The sequence below is a fragment of the Rhyacophila brunnea genome, unplaced genomic scaffold (assembly GCF_057557595.1).
Source record: "Rhyacophila brunnea isolate RB1 unplaced genomic scaffold, BYU_Rbru_1.0 scaffold_11, whole genome shotgun sequence".
Classification (NCBI taxonomy): Eukaryota; Metazoa; Arthropoda; class Insecta; order Trichoptera; family Rhyacophilidae; genus Rhyacophila; species Rhyacophila brunnea.
In genome coordinates this window covers 32,892,887-32,915,989 of record NW_028232763.1, presented here as the reverse complement: position 1 = coordinate 32,915,989, position 23,103 = coordinate 32,892,887, and the positions used below count along the sequence as shown (strand labels likewise).

General features: G+C 34.6%; 1 protein-coding gene across 2 annotated transcripts in view; it reads right to left on the bottom strand.

Moving 5' to 3' along the window:
* The window catches only part of ex (FERM domain containing expanded), a 35,108-nt gene that overhangs the window by 8,147 nt on the left and 3,858 nt on the right, over positions 1-23,103 (bottom strand). For both annotated transcript variants that reach the window (XM_085960276.1, XM_085960275.1), the window contains exon 2: positions 11,360-11,663. In XM_085960276.1, coding sequence (XP_085816402.1) covers positions 11,360-11,642 — 283 coding nt within the window. In that variant the 5' untranslated portion in view covers positions 11,643-11,663. The remainder of the gene's footprint in view (positions 1-11,359; positions 11,664-23,103) is intronic.

The following is a 23,103-nucleotide window of genomic DNA, read 5'->3' as shown; positions in this document are numbered from 1 at the left end:
CAAGGCGAATACTCCACCTACCAGCGCATCTATTATACACAAGACTGCTTTCGGCCGCTATCTAGGGTAGGAAAGTATCCAAGTAATAGCACTTATTGTAACAATTACAATAAGTTAGTTGTACTTGTTACAATAAATGCTATGTTTTAACAGCACCGCTCTTGGCAGTGAGCTGTGATAAATTTTAGAGCGAAATATACAGTTTTGACAGTTTAGACGGCTAACTTATTGTAATTGTTACAATAAGTGTTCATAATTCTATACTTTCCTACCCTATATAGCTGCGGTAGCGGACCGAAAGCAGTCTTGTGTAGAATAGATGCGCAGAGGCACCTAGCGGGATAATACGAAGCTTACAATTTAAGAATTTACATTTTAAAATGTTTAAGTAATAAATACGTACCTATATAAAAACAAACACAAACTGTACAAGTCGTTTTAAGGAAAGCCAGGCGGGAACCACGCTAATTTTCATAGCTGATTTTTGCAAAATTCATTAATATTCAAAAATGAAAACCTAACCTAACATAACTTAACTTAATCTAGCCTAACAAATAATCCAGTATATTGGCTATTTTCAATACTGTTTGCCTCTGGCACCCTTAAACTTAAACCGACAACAACCAGACAAACTTAACAACAATTAAAAAAAAACTATGGAACTACAAAATATGAATTCGATAAAAATTGATCTCATTTCATTACATATTACCTACATACTTATTATTATTATTTTGTGGAAATTATTATTATTAAAATATTTAGGATGCATATTATGTAAAAATGATAGATCAGGCAAGAAAAATGTTATTTTGGCAACACTAATGGAATAATTCAGAATTTTAAATTTACTATGAACCGTTCGAAATCTGCGTTGTTGAATTCTGCGCATACTTTCAATTATAATTTTATTCAAAAATAAAATAATATACTTAATCAATTAATATTTGAACAGCATTTTTAGATATAAAATATGCCAGTAATATCATTTTGATTGGCTCATTTATAAAATTCCGGGCATGATTCAACGATAAATATTGATTAAATTGCAATGGTAATTTTATTAAAATGTCCTTGACCTGCCTTTTTGTTAAAAATAATAATATATTATATTATGTATTCTCCCAGTTCAAAATGGGCAATTCCGAATAAAAATTTACAGTGAACAATTATGCAAGTATATTATTATTCATAGACTTTATAAATTATTCTTTTGATGCCGTCTTCTATCGAAGGTTGACGACCAGATTACAGTAAGTACGTCCCCCTATCCTGTGCCGGTCGTATCAGACCAGCAAAGCCTTGGAGATTGAGTGGTAGCCAAGAGAATCTGTTTCTGGCGCCCTCTACTTCCTTCACTGTAAGCTGGGGTAAAACTTATCATTAAGAAACATGTGAAAATTTTAAAGGGGGCCTCGAAACAATTCAAATCAGTCACGAAATTATTAATTATACCAGTCTTAAAAATAAGCGCATTTCTCACGAAGTACAGATACGTACAATATTACCTAAAGCATAACAAAATCCTTGTAACAAATGAATTGTATTTTTGATCATCGTGAGGCTTAAAATTAGTCGGTGTGTCGTGTATCAGACCAGCAACGCCTTGGACATCCACTTACAGAGATTGAGTAGTGGCCAAGAGAATCGGCTTCTACATACATACACTTCAGGTGCCCTCTACTCCCTGCATTATAAGCTGGGGTAAATCATAGATACTTCTCCTCGCAAAAAAGGGGGGGCTCGAAATAGTTAAAACCAGTCACAACAATATTAATTATACCAGTCTTAAAATAAGCGTATTTCTCACAGAGTACGGATACGTACAATATTACCTAAATCATAACAAAATCCTTGCAACTAACATTAAACGGGTCCATAACATAACCACTATACGCACACCACTGTTAACCTCAATAATGATTAATTTTGGTTAAAAGATATGAATGTAGTTATTATTGTATTTTTGATCATCGCGAGGCTTACAATTAGTCGGTGTGTCGTGCATCTATATCTCTAAGCCCGCCACTGTGCAAGTATAGATTTTATTATCAGGTTTATGAAAACCAACAGGGTCAATCACAGACGAATAAGTATAATAAAAATATTAAATACATTTACAAAGAATATAATATTGGAAAGAGCTATTAAAAATAATTAAAAGAAAAAACAACGTAAGTAGTATTAATCCTGAGAAAATGAAAAATAGAAGTCAGGCAATACATATAAGAAAAAAAATACAATCAAAAAGGCAGCCGTCCAACGAGTCGTATTTTTTTTTGAGCAACTTAATTTAAAAGAGGCAAAAGAACAAAACAGTCCTACTCGATCACTGTGAAGATTCATAGGTTTGCAGATTCGGGCCACCGGACAATAGTAACAATATATCGATGGTCAAAATTGACACCTCGTATCTGACATTCAATATTTTTAACAGGGGGAGTTAAAATGTTTATACAAAACAAAAATATGCTAGTGCAAGAATGAAAAAAAGGTAATTGTTTTAATTCATTTTGATTACCTGATTTTTTATAACATTTTAATTCACCCTAAAGAAAATGTTGAATGTTGGTTTACTATGTTTAAATGTGTAGAAATGAAAAGACGTGAGGACGAATATTGGCTCTGGGTACGTTAAGCTTATCGTTTGACAGCAATAACTGTGGGCAATTTGAATGATTATTAATTAATTTAAAGATAAAAATAAGGTCAAATAATGACAACATAAAAAGAACTTTTTATATAAGTACAACGTTTTTAAATTTTCTGTTGAATCATATAAACTTGACTTGACTAGCTTAAACGATCAAAAAAATTTGTACTTGATAGAAATAATACTGAAATGTCATTTTGACATTCATATTGATTTCCATTAGTTGCTTGGACCCCAGACCCCTAGCAACCAATAATAGTGGATTGGATTACCATTTCTTCCGAAATAACTTTTCATACAAAACAGAATTAACTGAAAATGAATTCAAATCTACTTAAAGATGGCTAAAAATATTAAAAGAATGCATTGGCATTGTGTTCTGATATATTCTAAAAGTTTCAAATGTCTAGCTAGTCGGGAAGTTAGTTAAAAATCGATTACAAGATTTGTACTGGATAAACAACCACCGGACAAATAAGAATACGACCTAATAAAAACGTTGTAAAATAGTACGCCGGATTTCTAAATATTGGTTATTAAAATGTTCCATTTGGGAAAAACAATTAGGTAAGTTAATAATTTGAAGGTAATTGTTGAAATATGTGTGATTCATAAAACGTTTTTGCCCTCGTTCCAACCTATATGCAATAATTTATATGTCAAAATCTAAAAAAAGTGATATATCAGCTATTGCCAAAGAACCACAGAAGTGTGATGTTTGCGGGAAGGTGTATGTATGTAGATCTAGATAGGTACATTAAACGCGGATCGAGTATCCTCAGTCGATAGCAATTAAAATTGTACACTATGAATACTTACTACAATAAATAATAATTGGTTCCTACGCAGGTACTTCCGTCAAATAGTAATATAACTATTTGTAATACTAATGAACATCATGCCAAGACCGTGACACACTGACCGACACGCTAGGCTTACAGACATTGTCACGACAGAACTAAACGGATTTTATAACAGGATAAAAATAATAATGCTCTCTATAAAAACAAAGTTATGATTATTTTGTACCTGCGACGTTAGATTAATAATATAAACTGGTGGTTTTCAAACTTCCCGTTTAACGGCACCCTTCGTGTGTAAAGATTCAAAAAATCATGTATGGGGTATTTATGTACCTACATATTGGTAACGAAACGATTTTAAATGGTTATATCAATAGGACCCGGGGTGACGAGTAGAGGAATGATGACGTAATTCAGCGATAACGAGCGCGTGGACATCCCTTGTTGCGACAACCTTTTATGATAAGATAACCTTGTCACCTGTGACCCCCCACCACATTTGACATAAAACTGCATTTTAATAGGGTGATAAAAACACATTAAAAATTGTAACTTTTTTTTTCTCATTTTGTCTATGTGTTTACATGTGAATTCGCAATCATCACATTTTAATTCGCTTTATTAAGTAGGTACACTACACTTTTACTAGTATGCAAGATGATTTTTTTAACGTTGTTCACGAGTAACATTCATAAATAAGTGCTGAAACTGTCTTTACATAATATTATAAGTATGCAGTCAAATCCTCCGATTTTCAAACGACGAGATTAATCAAGTGTCGATTTCCCGAGTCTCGGAATTCCGTCTTCTGAGACCATGGGCAAACTTCAATCCATGACGTTTTAAAGAACTATAAGGGTTTAAAGTTTAAACTATGCTTATGGAAATAAAAGCTGACCTTCATCTTTCAAGCATACCTCCCAAAGAATGATATATAGAACTCAACATCGTAAAAATCTGAAAAAAACAGACTAAATGGTTTACAAGAAAAACGAGAAGAATAACATGCAAATGACATTACAACTGTCACGTATTAATGTAGTTATATACTTATACATTTTACCACCTGGGAATCGCGACTCGTGGGTTGGGAACCGCGATATAAACAATATAGATTATAATTCGTAATATTATGTAATATTGTTTATTCACTTTATTGTTGACATTCAAGACCAGAGAATATTATATTGTTATGCCTTATTTATGACAATAGTCAATAACTCTTATCAAAGCCAGTGTGACTATTATGGACGATTTTGCAGACAATGAATTAATTAAATAACATCTACATAATCGTTTGCACCTAAAATATCATATATTTGAGATCAAAATCACTTTTTGAGTATATTCATAACATACACTTGAAATTACTAAAACAAAAAGGCCGAAAGTTTATATAGGTAGGTTGTGGCTGAAAAAATCTTAATTTCCGTTTCCCGTTTAGTGTTCTTTTTTCAAATACGATGATACATTCACTATCTAATACAAAACTCCATAATTGGTAATTCGGAGACCTTTGTATTTATGTGTCATATTAATTACCAGAATCTCCATCAGTTTCTGCTCCGAACAGGGAGGGAGTACCGAGCTCAATTAGAAAATTCATGGCTCCAAAGTTGAGACCGATTCCAGACGTAATGTAGTCTGTAATCAACTATCCAGTATAAAAACTGGCAGTCATCTACCATACTTTTCCATTGTCATTATACTCATTATTCAACAGACGTATTATATTTGGGTAACGACAATGCGGTGTTAGAAATCAAACAATAATATTTACTATGTCTTTCACAAAAAAATACTCAATTTTCCTGTCCATCCCGAAACCTCGAGGAAAGAAAGAAGAAGAACACGCGGTGACAATCCAATAATATATTACATATAACAAACAACTGTGAAAGTCTCAAATATTATACTGTGGCGAAGGCTGGAGGTAGGCTGTTAAGATCAGACATAAATATTGCACACTAAACTTTGTCAGTTACACGTATTTGCGTTCATTGAAGCAAGACTACAATTTGTAGACAGTGTTTATTAGTTTTTAAAATTCATTTAAACCCTGCCTAATTCAACCCATAGTAGATAATAGTTATAATATTCGTTTATCTATAAAATATATAAAATTATTCCGTTACACCATACATAATATTTTACTTTTACATACTAATAGATGGATTTTTTTTATCGATTATGGTTAGGCACCTGAGACGCTTAAGCGGCTCGGCCATCGTGGGCATCGGCCCCCAGGGTTGAATCATTGTTCTGGCAAATGCACATATTTTTTTTCAATTTGTGTTTGGATAATGGATCTAATAGGTTGAGCAAGTGGCTAACATCCATTTCTCGTAAAAAATGTTTTAATATAACCTCCACTCCGTGAAGACCCATATGATACGTGTGCACTATTTTTGCCGGATCGCCTATAGCAGGGGAGGGCAAACTGCGGCCCGCGGGCCGCATGTGGCCCGCCGGGTATTTTTTTGCAGCCCGCCATCATTAATGGTACTTATGATTATGAATAACTTTTTTTTATAATTTTTAAAAAAATATTGACGTTAGATTAAAATTTGAAGAATTTGTTGTTTCCTAAATGTATTATCTCAGTATGTCTCCCTTGCGTCTCGTCTCACACTATGTAACCAATATTTTCTACGTTGAACATCGATTTCAATAGATATTGATAGTGTACCGACAGAGCTACAACTTGAGATTATTGATCTGCAGTGTGATACTGATTTAAGAGAATTGCATCGTCGTGAAGAAATCTCCAAATTTTACAATGTCCTTAATTCAGACAAATTCGACCAACTTAAAGATTATGCAAGAAAAATTTTCGTTATTTTGGATCAATTTATATATGCGAACAAACATTTTCGATCATGAACCTCAACAAAAATTCTTTACGATCAAATATCTCCGATGGCCATTTACAAGCAGTTTTGAGATATCAACTACAAAATTAACACCTGAATTTAAAAAAATGTACAACAGTTTCATTATTCTCATTAATTTTTTTGAAATGTTTAATTTTCGTGATAATAAATAGCGTATATCTAAAAATGGTATTTTACTTGCGGCCCGCCACTCATTTTGAATTCTTGAATTTGGCCCTCCATCCAAAAAGTTTGCCCCCCCCCCCCTGGCCTATAGCATACCTAAACTATTATAGTTTAGTTTAGGCAGGGTTCAATTGAATTTAAAAAAAGTAACCAGCACTATTTGCAAATTGTATTTTTAGTTAAATAAAAACAAATAAGTATGACTGAAAAAGTTTAGTGTGCACTATTTATGTCGAATCTAAACAGCCTACCTCTACCCTTCACCACTAATATACATCTCAGATAAATTAAAATTTTAAGTTTAACATATTGCCAACTAAAAATATCGACTACTAATTCATGGCAGTGTCATATTCACTTTTTAAACTATTTATAGAAAATATCATGGAAAAAATAACACACCTGCCAATTTAAAAAAAAATCATTTACTCATAAGTAGAGTTATGATTATATTACATTTTGTAGTAACATCATAAATTCCATGGACTACAAATCCATCTACGGTATTGGTAAGACATTAATTTATTTCATTTAGATATTATCTTCTTATTTTCTTAAATTCCATTAGATAGAGTCATGGTAAACAGCCACAAGTCGAGTATGTACCTGTTTATATAACTATTAGTACTTGTGTATACATACCGTCACCTCAATACTACATACAACTAGATAAATTGATTTTCATTTTTTTGAAATATGATTCTACATTTCCGTCTCTATAAAATGATAAAACTAGGTGAGTCAGAAGTTAATGGGAGCTGTATTAATTTTGTGTTTGAAAATATTAGATAACTTTAAAACCATAAATGCATTAAACAAGTAATAGAATAACATAACCCTCTACAATATTTTTTCATACAATTAAACATTATTTAATTGTACCCAATAATTTAGACAAGCACACATTTCTATGTTTTATTTTAAATAATTATAGACTAGATTTATATTATGTAGATAATCAAGTAAAGTTTAAATTTCATTTTCCAAACAATGACCAATTCCGAGTTATCTAGTAGTAATGAGGTGACGATATATATTATTATTTATTTCATATATTAAAATACTCAATTGACCCGACCTACTCCATATTATTCCAATCCAAATAATCGTAGAGATGATGAAAATAATAAAACATTATCATCATTCCAAGTAAGCTTTTGAGGCAGTTTTGAAATGTTTTTTTTTTGTGTTTCGTAAAGATCATGTTTTGTGCGGAATTCTCGGAATTCCAACGGAATGTGTTGATCATAACATGTGTTTTTTTCGAAATGGCATTGATAAAAATGTGTTTATTTGGTAATTAATTGGCCTTACTACAACGTTTCTCATAATATTCTGTGGTTCGCAGAAACAACATTCCAGGTCATACTGAAACCACAGGCAACTCAGAAATAATGGGAACTGAAATACATAACGGGTAAGGAGAAGCAGGCAACCGATCTCGAGTAAGGAAGAATACGGGATAAATTTAAACACGTGTCAAGAATACGTCATACGTCAAATACTGACAACTGCTCTCGGTTTATGCATTGACGCTCATTCAATATTGGTGTATTACACACACTATTGCAAGTCTATAAATGCGTGGTTCATTTTCGTAGGACACTCACACATTCAAAACCATGCGTCAAAATTAACTGTATTGGTATATACAGCCTATCGGAATTCTATTTATTATCTGTTCTGTGTGAGACTATAAAGTGTCTCTCAGAAACATTTAATTGAATTTGTTATTGTTCGCTACTTGCATCTGTGAATGCAGTCAGGACCAGATCTTAACATAGGGGGGGGGGTCGTGACCTGCGTGATTTGGCTGTCGAACAGCCTTCTCAACGGATTGGCCCCTCTCAAGCCCTGCGCCAGTGGATCTTATGCATTGTGCAACCACAGAACAGATTAATAAATAGAATTTCGATAGGCTATTCCCCAATCCACTACATTTTAACGCAGGGTTTTGAATGTGTGAGTATCCTACGAAAATTAACCACACATTATAGACGTGCAATAGTGCGTTGCAACCTTCAAAAACACCAATATTGAATGAGCGTCAACGCATACATCGTGATCAGTAATGTTATCATAACGAAGGACAAGAGTATTTTTTACACGTGAAGTTTATCCCATATTCTTCCACACTCGAGATCGGTTGCATGTTTCTCCACACCCGTTAGTTATTTCAGTTCCCATCATTTTTGAGTCCCCTGGGTGCAACATATTGACGCATCCAATGTTTATTGAAATATTCTGACACGACATGTCTAAAAGCCACGCACATTCGAAAACCATTCGTTGATGCGACAGGTCGGTATTCCCTGTAGTTATAGCCGCAGTCTAGTGCAGAATGTCTGGTTATGAAGAGTGTACCCGGAAAAGTGCGGGAATCCACGGTGGTTGAAGGTGCGACAGGCTGAGTAGTAGGCGGGGTAAATGGGGAAGTCAGGTGGCATCTGCTAAAGTTTGTCAACCCTGTCTCATCCCGTCTGCAAATTATTTTGGATATTTTTACGAAATGGACACCCCTCACACATAAGTGCACCATTTTGCTAAAAAAAACAAAACTTATTACTAGGGGTTTTTACGGCGATTCTTGCTTTTTATGCTTGCGAAAACACTCATTTTGTAAAAATCCAGTATTTTCAACATTTCCGACTTCATTGACTCAAATGAAATTGAAATCAAATTAACTCAATTAATTTTGTGTTTAAATGACCCTTTGCACAATAAAAAAAAAATTAAAGCAATTCAAAACTTGGAAATGTATCTATCTACTAATCTACTTAGACATTTTACAAAACACCGACTACATGTACCATCCAAGCTTCTAGAACTTCGCTAATTTATACAATTTTGTATTACATGTCAATTGTACGCCTTACATTTTCCGTACCACAGTTTACCGTGAGCTGTTGTACCGGGAAAAGATAGCCGTATAGCATTGAGATAAAAAAAAAAATGACGCGTTGTTCGAGCATTGCATACAGTGATACGATTATGTTCTAATCGTATTAAATTCAATAAGAACATTAATTTGATATTGATTGATATCAAACACTCACTTATATAATAATTAATAATGCTGTCATTATTACAAGCACCTACTTGCTAACCAACATTTGAACCGTTCAAAATTTTATAAAAATATACCTATACGATATGATTGTATTTTTACTTTACTTATCCGGTGAATTTTAAAACGTTTTTCTTAGCTCGTATTATTATTTGTCCGGTACAAATCTTGCAATCCTACTATTTCCCGACTAGCTAGACATTTTAAACTTTTAGAATATATCAGAACACGATGCCAATGCATTTGTTAATACTTTTAGCCATCTTTGAGCAGCATTGAATTCATTTTCAGTTAATTCTGTTTTGTATGAAAAGTTATTTCGACACCATTATTGGTTGCTAGGGTCTGGGGTCCTAGCAACTAAATTATTAATATACACGTGCGTTACTATGGAAATCAATATGACATGTCAGTATTATTTCTATCAAGTACACATTTTTTTGATCGTTTAAGCTAGTCAAGTAAGTTTATATGATTCAACAGAAAATTTAAAAAACGTTGTATATAAAAACTTCTTTTTATCTTGTAATTATTATTACTTGGGTACGTATTTTATTAGTGTTTAATTTAGACATGAATTTGATACTGATGCTATAAGGCCATCGGTTTCTTACACAGCATCTCACGGTGAACTGTGATACTGTCAACTGCTTGGCTTTTCAATGTCGTCATAACTGAATTCGTAAAATTGAACAAACTCATCCGATTGTTAATTCAAATCGATATAATATTACATCGTGAGAGAGACAGTTCGCCAGTTGTGCGGGGGCGGCCGCTTCCTGCGAGAGTGCGTCACTCCGCGCCCTTACGGCACAGCTGCACAAATTCCGCCGTCGTAGACCGACCTTGCTTCACTCGTCAACGTTGCTACAAGAACAATCTATGCGCGTGTCTCACATGGCAAGACGCGCCTTCGACCTCACGCTTGTCCTACGTTCCTATGCTGGAGCGTGACTAGATAAATAATATTGCACTTAGGTTTTATAAATATAACTTGGCCAAACAATCGAAGTTGGCTTGCATGCAAGTTAATAACTGCCTATGGCTATAAGTATCCTGGTAGAGATAGATTATAGAAGCATATCGCAGTGTAATGATATAATCAAATAACGTAATGAATCAAATTACAAAATTACACGATCAATATGTAAATTAAAATCCATTAAAATACATAAGAATAGTGTGGGTGCAAATATACACGAAAAGGCATTACCTACTAGAAGTTAATTAATGATGATTCAGACATATTATACTCGTATCTGAAAAAAGTTCATAACCACAGAACGGATTAATAAAAATAATTCGGATAGGCTATCCGCTATACCTACCCATGGCCCACCACAAGGGGGCACTCACAGGGCTCTAGCACGGGGGCCCGACGTGGCGGGTCAACCACTTAAGTGAGATAAGCACACCACAAATTCGCTCTATTAGTTATTATTTTTACTGTGTTCCCTGACTAATAAAAATGTCAATCTGATAGTGCTCCCAATTTCTCAATATGATTTTTCATCGAATCTATTTACATTGGTATCACTGTTTTATGGGTGACTGGTAACTGAGCGACTGGGAGACTAGCATGTCGCGTCTCTTCGGTTTCGGTCGCGAACGTTTTGAAACTGAGAGATTCCAGTCTTGCCGTCAGCGAGCCGCCATTGAAATACATTAGCTAGATACTGGCTGGAATTTTAGTTTCAGTTGCGTCTTTTTTTAGTATTCTCGTGAGCGGATGGCCTAACATTCATTGGGTCTCGGATTAGACAAAAAGACAACTCACCACAGAGCACTGCTATTCCAAAGATGTCGGTGTGTCGTACGCCGCGGTGTAGGAGGTGTGTGCGTGCGTGCTTGCGAAGGTCTCTGACGCGCGCCTTGGCATCGACGAGTAGGCAGAGCGGAGCTGCTGGCGTCGCCTGCGGCGCTGGAGGTGAGCCTACCCCGGCACTCGTCGGTGGCGAGCTCGTCGGCGCGGCAGGGGTGAGCCGCAGGGCGAGGAAGCGCGCAGCGGCAGGCAGCGGCGCGCCCGCCCGCAGCCCGGGGACGCCGCACAGCGCGCGCATGCCCGGACATAGCACCGCGACCTGTAGAAGAAAAAAAAACCATCAAACATCACATCCACTGGGAGAATAAAACGAAAACAAATTAAGTATCACTAAAAAAGTCGCACATAGCATGGCTAAACTATAAGGTTTCGGCCACATAGGCAGGTGCTTCGCTAGTCCTGAGCTAGATTCTATGCTTGCTACTAAAAACACTACCGCCACATTGCACGCTACGTGTTTAGGTACAAATTCATTTGACATTTGGGAGTGCTCAAGTCAACAACGATATGTCACTCTCAAAACTAACCAGAAAGTTTAAAATTTCGAAAGTCTCAAATTCGAACTTGTTGCGTGCGTACTGTCAATTATTCATACCATTTGTCATTATTCATAACCTCAAAATATAAGGTGTTTGACGTTTGTCATACTGAAGAAACATCCGCCATCTCGCAAAATCCATAGACAATGGCAAAATCAGTAGGTGCCACAATAAAAATAACCAACACGTTTGTTCGCCGGGAGATTCACGAGGTGACTCGTAATCACGTAGCGAGGCGCGAAGGGTGCAGTGTGGCCATTGCGGTAGAATAGTGTGCGTTCGTTCACTAGGATATGTCACCTAGCACGTAGCCACCAAGCAAGGCACCTGCCTATGTGGCCGAAGCCTTATGGTTTGGTTATGCAAGGTTTAATTGGATTTTAAAAACTGACCAGCACCATCTGCGATTTTTTGTTCGTATTCCAATATTATAGTGTACCCAATTCTATCGAATCTTCTACTAACACATCGACATAGAAAGGAAAAAGGGCGTAATCCACACAACGTTTTTGTTATGGTTTTCGATCAAAGTTAAAATACAAAATAGACATTACCTAAAAGTGCATGATAATTAATTAATTATTTGGTTTTTATATTGCAAATCTGATATTAATTATTGAGTTAAATTTAAAAAAAAAACCAACAAATATGATGGTTAAGTCATTTTTCCGATTTCACTTCCTTATTTTTTTTTTAAATTGCCAGCTATATTTGGATATTAAATCAGTGTTTGCAGCTTACATCCTTTGGACACAACGTGTACCTATTTAATGACGTTATTATCCAATAAAACCTATTTTGGACAAATGAGGGTTACGCCCTTTTTCCTTGCTGTCTGCTTCATTGTCTGAAACGACCCATGCTTCTAAAGACTGCGCGAAGATATGCTCATATTGTGTAATACCTATATATCTTATTTTACACATCGTCCGAGTGGACTCCTGAATAATATGGCCAACTAATGAGGACGTAGATTTTTTGTATCACGTAAATATGACTGCCCTAGCACTAGTTACCTATCATAATCATAGTCTACCTTCCTGTAAACTTAAAGGGAACCCCTACTTGTCTCATAGTATTACCATAAAAGTTTAGGAATCTACTTAATACGCACTCTATTCATAAAAGGAGAATTTGATACAATATTACAATATCCGAGTGGCTTATTTGTTCAATTTTAGTTGCAGCAGTCGACATTTTACAGATCGGAGGAAGTAACATATTTCATATTTAAAAAAAAAATGAAACAAGAGACAGACATCTGCACCTTCAATGATATTGTAAAATATGGCTGCCGTTTTAAGGATAACGGCAGGTGTGCTGCGCCAAGGTGTCATGTAGCATAGCAATATGGAACTCTCAGAAAAGTCCAAGTTAGTATTGACAAAAAAAAATGATTCTAAGCGATTGTATCAAAATCTAAATTACAGAGAACTCACGTAAATGGGTGATCTAAATTTGCCTATGGGAAAGGGCAAAGTTCGCCCCGAATCCATATGGTGGGTTCGGACTACCACTTATTGATAGATTACTTACTTATAACGAAGTATTAACCCCCTTCCCTTAAAAATTAACATGATCGCTCCTTAGCGGACCATATAGGGCTGGAGTGGGGTAAATTAGGTAATTTTAAATTAGAAACAGTTCTTAACCATTCGCACGATCGTGTCCGGAAATTTGTACGTATGCAGTTCACCGTGAAATCGGAAATATATGGTCGTATAGTACTGAGATAAAATTCATGTCTAAATAAAGCACGGTTCTTGTCGGTTTACAGCAGAAGCCAGCAGCAAACAAATTTTGAAAATAGCCGATTTACTGGATTATTTGTTAGGTTACGTTAGGTTATGGTTCGGCTATGAAAATTGGCGTGGTTTCGCCTGGCTTGTACCTACTAGCTTAAAACACGTCTTACAAAATTCGTAATAAAAACTACCGAAATACAAGGGAAAGACAGTAAAACATAGGTATTTAATTAAATTAGAAATACAGAACGCGTAATTTTTTCATCTCGTTCCGATAAGAAAGCTCACGGCGAACTGTGCTACGGTGAAATGTTATACGTACAATTTACATGTAACCTCGCACGATCCATTCGGGATCTAATGGGTACACATTGAAAAACAACGTACTGAAAGGTGGAGCACTTCTTTATCTAAATCGTGGCGAGTGTTCAATGTCTGATTATAGTCAAGGTGGATGGGTAAAGAGATTCAGCACCATTTTCCCTTGGAAACGATAACACTAATATTATTATGTATAAACTACAACCGAACAATGTTTACGTTACGGGATTCTGCGATTATCTATATTATATAAGAATAGTGTATGATTGAATGTACCTGCGAACTACATAGCTACTGTGACGTGTACCTAGCAGTAGTGAAGGGTGAAGGTAGGCTGTTAAGATCCGCCATAAATAGTGCACATTAAACTCTGTTAGTCATACAGGCGACAGTTTACAGATGGTGTTGGTTAGTTTTTAAAAATCAATTAAACCCTACCTCAACCAAACCATAATAGTTTTGGTATACTTTGGGCGATACGACAAAACTGTGCACACTTTTGCATTCATACTTATTTGTTTTCGTTGGTTTTAAATTCATTAGCTCTGCCTAAACCAAACTATAATAGATACAAAATATTATTCTATCTATAAAATATAATACGTTATGTATGATTTAATTGCATAATTTTAGATATTTTATGGATAGACGAGTATTTTTCGACTCATAATATTATTGTGGCTTGGTTTCGCAGGGTGTAATTGAATTTTAAAAACGAACCCACACCATCTGTAAATAATTGTAGTAGATATTATTTAAATGAAAACAAATATGAATGACTGACAAAGTTTATTGTGCACTATTTATGACGGATCTTAACAGCCTACCTCCACCCTTCGCCACTGGTATCTAATAATATAGCCATCGAAATGTGCCTACTCATTTCTGATTCAATAAAAAATAAACTACAGAGCTGACATTCCATCATTTATTCGCCCCGTGGGGAATTCATTAGGCAGTACCTGAGTGGTTAGGTACCTGTATACAATTTTGCGAGGCCGCATTAAATCTCCGCGGAATTCTTTCGCAACAGGTGCACCGATCGATGTCTAAGGCATGCCTTCCCCAAAAAGGACGACACGAGACAGCCTTAGAAAAGACCAAAACAAGTAAATAAAAAAGGAGATCAAAATCTGACAAGAGTATAGTAGACCCAACAATCACAATGGACAGCTTTTTCTTTATGTAGCTTTTTGAATGTACGTATTAAAGCTTTTTTCCGCCAATCATTGTGGACGGTTTTATGAGATTCGACGCAAGCGAAATGCTTTGGAAAAATAACTCATTTTGAACTATATCTATGGCAATTCTAAACATTTTTGCATGCTATCACAAGGGATGGCTTCTAATCCTGGCGTCCTAAAGAATTTGAATTATTTATATGCGCATGTCAATTACCTACGTGGTCGCAGCCATGACCTATTCTGGGTCAGAACTGTTTCCTCGAGACTAGCCTATCAGGTTCGATTAGCGAGGGGTGCAAGATTAGTAAATGCGCTCGAAAAAATGATGTATTCTGCATATTGTTTTTGAAACTTTATTTTATTGTATAAAATTGTTGTTTTTTTATTATTATTATTATTACAATTATTATTAACCTTCTCTCTTGTGAGAGTAATATTTGTTATAATGTAAATCTCATGTTGTGAACGTCCTGAATTTTGATTTGTTATGTCCACAATGTTTCGTTTTCTTAAATAAATAATAATACATATAATGTTGGAGTCAGTGACGTCATTATGTGCCGCCCTTAAGCTTAGAATGCCAACATATTGTATCCGTCATGGCTCCCACATCTTGAAGCGGGCCTCCAGGCCAGGATCTTTAGCGGACCCCCTACCTATCGGTATGGTTAAGGGCAGCATTATGCTCTACAGTAGTGTTACCCAAATACTATAGAGGAATTATCATTTAAATAATATATCAATAATCATATCGCAACAAATTGCAACACACAACCACAAATTTAAAATATTTAACAATCCTGAAGTAAAGTAGCGGTGCAGGTGACTTTTTTAGTATTAGAGTAAATTTGTGATGTGTGTTAATCTCACTTAGCTGGTCAACTCGCCATTCTGGGCCTCTCCCGGGGCCCCAGGCTAATGGCATATAACCCCCTCCCCCTTGTGGGGGCCATGGTGTCCGTGCACTTCCTTAAAACCCTTACAATTTTTGTACTGACATAGTTATTGCATCATATTCTTCAGAGCCATTTTACATTTTGAGAATGTTCATAATAGAAATCCGACATTTCTACATCCATAAAGCCGAAATGTCATTAGACAATTTAAATCGAGTTATCCCGAAAGTGTAGTTTTTAAAAATTCATGGTAAACATTCAATAAACGTCTTGCACGCCAGAATGGCAGAACTCGAATGTATCGTTGGTGCTACTATAATATTAGCACCAAGCCTATGGGCACAACAAAAAAAAACACCACAGTCAAGGAATGCAAGGGGTCCAAATTGCTACACAAATTTATGGCGAGGAAACAAAATTTACATTTTCGATAAATCTTCGGCAATGAAATAAAAAGGGTTAGAGCAGAGGTCGCCAACGTGACGCCTGAGGGGGGATATTCGTAGCGCTCTCACTGTGGAATTTCATCATTATATGACCAAATTATGACTCCATTTCTTGAAAAAAACCTATACCATATTAGGTAAGAATTATAACATTTAAACAATGTATTTTCGCATTACTGAGTACATATTTCAGTGACGAAGAGTGACTTTTGAAAGGAAATATGCTATGGGTATCCGAAAAATAGTGCACCATTTTTTGTCAGTAATACTTAGGTATGAATTAATTTTATTGTTTTCATTAAACTTAGAATAGGTATGTACGAGTATGAGGCGTCTGATTACAAAAAGCGACAAGTCCACAATTCAATATTTTCGGGAAACAACGTTGTTATGTTTCAAGCTTCAATTATTTGTACGAAATTAGAACCAAATGATGTCAATTATTTGTTTCAGCCGATAAACTCTTAAATGTAATAAATATAGGCAAAATAAAATTGGACATAGCGCTACTTGTACCTCGCTTTTTAATTTATGCCGCATACGGCACATATTTCCATGGCACTGTCATGAGTTTACCAGATGCTACAGCATGGGATACGCCATTTTCAATATTGAACGTTCCCTTATTGGTTGACTTAAACACGCGCGAAATCAACCAAGCTTTAAATAATATGAAACACGGACTTAGCGCTTTTTGTAATAAATCGAGACTTAAAATATTTTTTTTCGTAGGGTTATGTCGCGTTTTGGAATTTATAGATCAATACATATTGTGTAAAATTATACAAAGAATACTATATAATAGATAGTGCGTATTTTTTCTCGATTTTGACAACATGTGGACTTATCGCTTTTTGGAATTAGACGCCTCATATATTGGTTTTATAGGCATGGCACGTTCCTTAATAATTATAGACGTTAGCATAAATTTCCTAAGTTATATCTTTGGATAGGCTTACCACCTAAATAGGTCTAAAATGAGATGTCTTCTTTACCACGTATAACGTCTGTCTTTTTTAGATAATTGTAGTAATGATCGTTTCATAATGTGAAACTGCAGATGGCATTATGTAATTAGTTTCTAAATATCAATTAAACCCTGCATAAAGAATTAACCATATTAAAAAATCTAAAATCACGAAGTACTGAGGGAATGATTTAATGGCATAGAAAAGTTAGAAGCCTGGATTTCAACTTAATACATTTCATACAATTTACCGATCTGCTTTGAAAATATTTCGGTAAGTGACACCTCATATCTTATAAAAAATATAATAAGTCGAGTGCTCCATTACAGTATCCTACGAACACATCTATGTTGGTGGTATATACTATATACCTAGTATGACTATATTCAGGCCGGGGCACGAACCTGAAAATTTCGATCATAGCGCTGGTTATTCGTCGAATTCAATATGGTAAACACTTCGTAAAAAAATGTTGTAAAATAGTAATGGGTACCTACATTAATTAATTTAATAGAAATATTCAATTACTGCAAACAGGTTACCCACCGGATTGCATGCGAAGCTAATCAATAACCAACGAAGCAAATAAAAATCTATTTACTGAGTTCTTGGTTAGTTTATTAATTTTATTAATACTTAACAAAAATAGTCGCCTGCGGTGCTGCTTTGTTTCAGGGCTATTAAATATTTCAAATATGTGGTTGTGAAATAAAGGAAAATAAGGAAATAAAGGGGGGCCAATATTAGATTTTTTTAAAGGGAGGCGTAGTAACAGAAAGTTTGGAAACCACTGAATTAGTGTGTCGTTGTCATTAGTGTGTACCTATTCATTAGTAGTAATATCGTCTTATCTTCCTATTCCTCGTAAGTATACTTGACAAGTCTATTCTTTTTCTCAGATCTCCACAGCCTATCTCTTTCCAAAAGTCACCCTTCGCCACTACTACAGATCGATACCCCCCAGTTCAATAGGGGAACAACTCATAAAACCTTGTTCCAAGATAATGGCGTTTGAATTTTTTGCAATAATTCTCATTTTAATTTTAAAGCCTTGATTTCGATGAAAGTGTATGTTTTTTTATATTTAATTTAGTGGAATTCATCAATGCACAATGAAATTGTACATTTTAATGAAGAATTAACCAATAAATTTGATTATATAACGGAATTACTGATTAATCTCAGAAAGGGTTATTCGATTTTATGATACTTTAAAGAAATTTTTGATTGTTTTTTTTGCTGAATTATAAAGAGAAAATTATTCTACATCGAATGGCATTCTTAACTCAAAACCTTTAAATTTTGAGTTGTTCTCCTATTGTGGGGTATCGAGATGTTCTTTGCTCAAAATTTTTAATGATTTACAGCAGCAAAACCAAATTATATAGGCAATCGCCCATGGCAATTTAAAAAATATATGTTTTTCAATAAAGTTTCCGACCTCTGAGTTAGAGAAAATTCCTTGGTGATGTTTCCATAAATATGCAAATATTCAAAACGGTCAACACAGCTACTGTTCGATTATTATTGTGGATTTGACGGCGTCGTGCATTTATTTTTACATATTATTAAAGTTTTCCATTACTTTTTGTTCATCGTCTAACTAAACTCTTTGCTACCCGGTATTTTATACTACTGTATCATATTATATACGAGGGTGGGTCAATAAGTCCTTAGAAAAGCCGACAAGTGGCGCGACTAGTACTGTAAGCGGTTTGTTTTCATGCAGCGGCACTACCGATTCAGTATGCTGCGAAGTTTCAATCAGATTGGTCGGGTTGTTGTGTGTTTTTCGTACATTTAAAAAAAAAATTTGCTTGTGGAAAATGGAAAAATGGAGAAAATTGAGTTTAGAGCTGTTATTAAACATTTTAATATAAAAGGGTTAACAGCAAAGGAAATAAAAAATGAGTTGGATTTAGTTCACGGCATATCTGCTCCTTCACTTGCAACTATTTATAACTGGTTAAATGAATTTAAACGTGGTCGTACATCAACAAAGGATGAACCACGCTCAGGACGTCCTGTAGAGGTGACTACACCAGAAATGATCAATAAAATCCACGATATGGTGTTAAGTGACCGAAAATTAAAGTTGAGTGAGATAATTGAGGTTACAGGGATCTCAAAAGGTAGCGTCATTTCTATTTTACATGACAAATTGGGCATGAAAAATATTTCTGCAAGATGGGTGCCGCGTTTGCTCACAGTCGACAATAAACGCAATAGGGTGGTGACCTCTAAAGCCCTGTTGTCTCTCATGCAACGCAATCCGGATGAATTTTTTCGTCGCTTTGTGACTGTAGATGAAACATGGATACACCACTATACTCCCGAGACGAAAGAACAGTCAAAGCAGTGGATTGCGAAGACAAACCATGTCCAAAGAAGGCGAAAACCGTAAAATCAGCTGGTAAGGTTATGGCTACTGTATTTTGGGATGCACATGAAATTATTTTCGTTGACTATTTGGAAAAAGGAAAAACAATAACAGGGGATTATTATGCATCTTTATTGGACCAGCTAAAAAACGAAATTGAAGAAAAATGGCCTCATTTAAACAGGAAAAAAATCCTCTTTCATCAGGACAATGCCCGTGTTCACACATGTTTACGATCAATGGCTAAAATTGAAGAATTGAAGTTCGAATTGGTCGACCACCCACCGTATTCGCCAGATTTAGCCCCCAGTGACTTTTTCCTTTTCCCAAACTTAAAAAAATGGCTAAGTGGACAACGTTTTTTTTCAAATGAAGAAGTCATCGATCGGACAAATGCTTATTTTGAGGACCTTCCGAAAACTTATTTTTCTGACGGTTTAAAAAAAATTGAGAAACGTCTAATCAAGTGTATTGAGCTCCAAGGAGATTATGTTGAGAAATAAAAAAAAAATACAAAAATAAAAACTGTTTTAATGCTTTTTTCTAAGGAATTATTGACCCACCCTCGTACCATAATCGACTCTATTATTGAGATTTAATCTAATTAATCGCACTTCAAGTTAAGTTAGAACTGGATAAATCCGCGAAACTGAGATAATTTTCATTTTATTGTATTATCAATCATGATTTGGTTGTAGGTATTATTCATATGTTCCCAAAGCTTGCAACCGTCTTAATATCGTGAATACAGATTATCTTCGTTTGTCACTGACAACAATGCAACCAGACACTGAAAAACTTGCTAGTTTGCATCATTCTCAAAGACTACACCAAATTGGAAAAAAAATGAATTTATTGAGTACCTACATTAAATAAACCCTACAAAATAATATGTAGTTTATAATAAAAATGCTATTAAGTAATTATTTTTGTAAAAAATCCATTTAGGAATTACAAAAAAACGATGTAATTTATATTCATTTTTCATTCCCCCTCCCCCCGAGCAATTAATATTATTAGGTTAGCAGAAAATTGGACATAGTTATGCAGAAAGTACCTAGCCAGTCCACAAAAAATAAAAAATGAGATGATATAGGTACCTAGTTCAGATGCGAGAAGGTTTTCTCTACCTTCGGCTAAAAATAGCCAAGCCGCAAAAAAATTATTCTTGAAATAAAATACTATTACTTAACAATTTTACATACATTTTTAATATCATGTTGTTGCTAAAGTGCCATTATCTCAGCTCGACATTATTGTGGACAGGCTACATTCAATTATGCGTGTTGCATATTTAAATAAATGGTAATAATAATATGAACGAATATACCTACAATCGAAAATCTTCATTTATTGCTAACCAGTTACCGCATTATATCTACGATAGTAATTCGCAATTCAGTGCCACGGCCTGAATATAGTTGACTAAGGTTCCTAGTGTGTCTTATATTCGTATTTCGATCGAGCCAAGATGACACGAGACCTAGTCACTGCAAATTTACTAAATATGTAAGTAATTATATCGATGAACCAGCTTAAAGAATCTAAATTTTTCTCTAGAGTTTTATGTAGCTGTTCTATTCATCGGGTGCAAAAAAATAGCTAACATTATAATAGCTCACTATCCATTCGCTTCCAAAAAAATGATTCATTGGTAATACTTTCCCAGAGCCAAAATTGAATCGATGATATTAAGGACATGTAAAGTCGTCCTTTGATGGAGAGAAAGTGTTCATAGCTTCCTATGGCATCGACGTAATTATTTCATTACATAAACGGCTGCATAGCCCAAAGTGAAGAGGACTTGATAACCATAATACGTCTTTATGCAGCTGCCAATAAAATATTTCATAAACCACGGCGACGACGTCCTATGACTCCAGAAGCCCAAACTGATTTTGCCATGTATAGATTTAGTTCACTTTAAAATAGATTTTATGAGTTTATATTAAAACACGAATAGAACGTAACTATATAAATTACAATTCGTCACCTCAATACTAATACCAGATAACTTGATTTTCACTGTTTTTGAGATAGCTATTAAATATGATTTTACATTTCTTTCTCTACAAAATGGTAAAACTCGGTAAGACAGAAGTTAATGAGAACTGTATTAATTTTGTGTTTGAAAATATTAGATAACTTTAAAACCATAAATGCGTTAAATAAATAAAATAATATAGGTAACTAAGTACAATATTTTTTCATACAATTGAACATTATTTAGGTTGTTCTAATTAGACAAGAACAATTTTTATTTTAAATAATAATTATAGCCCAGATTTATGTTAATCAAGTAAAGTTTATAAATTTATTTTCCCAACAACGACCAAATCAGAGTTATCTAGTTGTGGACGATTTGTAGTTTTTTTTACTCAAAATCTTTATAAGTTACTAGTATATAATATATAGTTATACACCTTCATTAGGTAATAAATCAGGACGAGAAAAATTTTCACAACAAGATGTAGGTAAGTAGGTATATAATATTCACAATTTCTAGCTTAATTTACAGTCTCTTAGCAACACTTGAGATAAATAGTTTCACTGGGAGACTAAAATTGTTGAATGTTTTTTTTCTGTGAAATCTAAATCGATATAAAAATATATTTCTGAGAAATACGCATCTGTAATAATTTATGACTGGTATGAACTGTTTGGAGGCCGCCTTTTAAACTTTCTGACGAATCGATGGCGTCATTTGCGTCAAAGAAAATCGCCATTGGCTGCCAAGTTTTCAAGTTTCGATTTTACCAAAGAAATATTGGGTTACTGTTTACTGGAAGCCAGATGGGAACAGCGGGAATTTTTTCACAACCACCGATGGCTATGGTTACCGAATGATTGTGTGCTCCAAGCAATGTTGCCATCTTTTTTAATGCTGATTATAGTACGAAGGCGTAAAAATTATCGTATTTCTAAAAAATATATAGTACAGAAACATCATACGTCTTGAATCCTTTAAAATTATAGTATTTTGGTATATTTGGCGTAAAATTATAGTATCTTACATTTTTCGCGGAATTAAAACTATAGTATTGTACTATAATTATAGTACGGTTGGCATCACTGGCTCCAAGCCTTAATGCGCGGGAATGTAAGTTATAGTATTGGCGTGTTATATCTATAATCCGTCAATGCTAATCTCAATAAAGTACGTATTCATTGTTGCTGTAAAAAAAATGCTGGTATAATAATGTAAAAGTGTAATGAATTA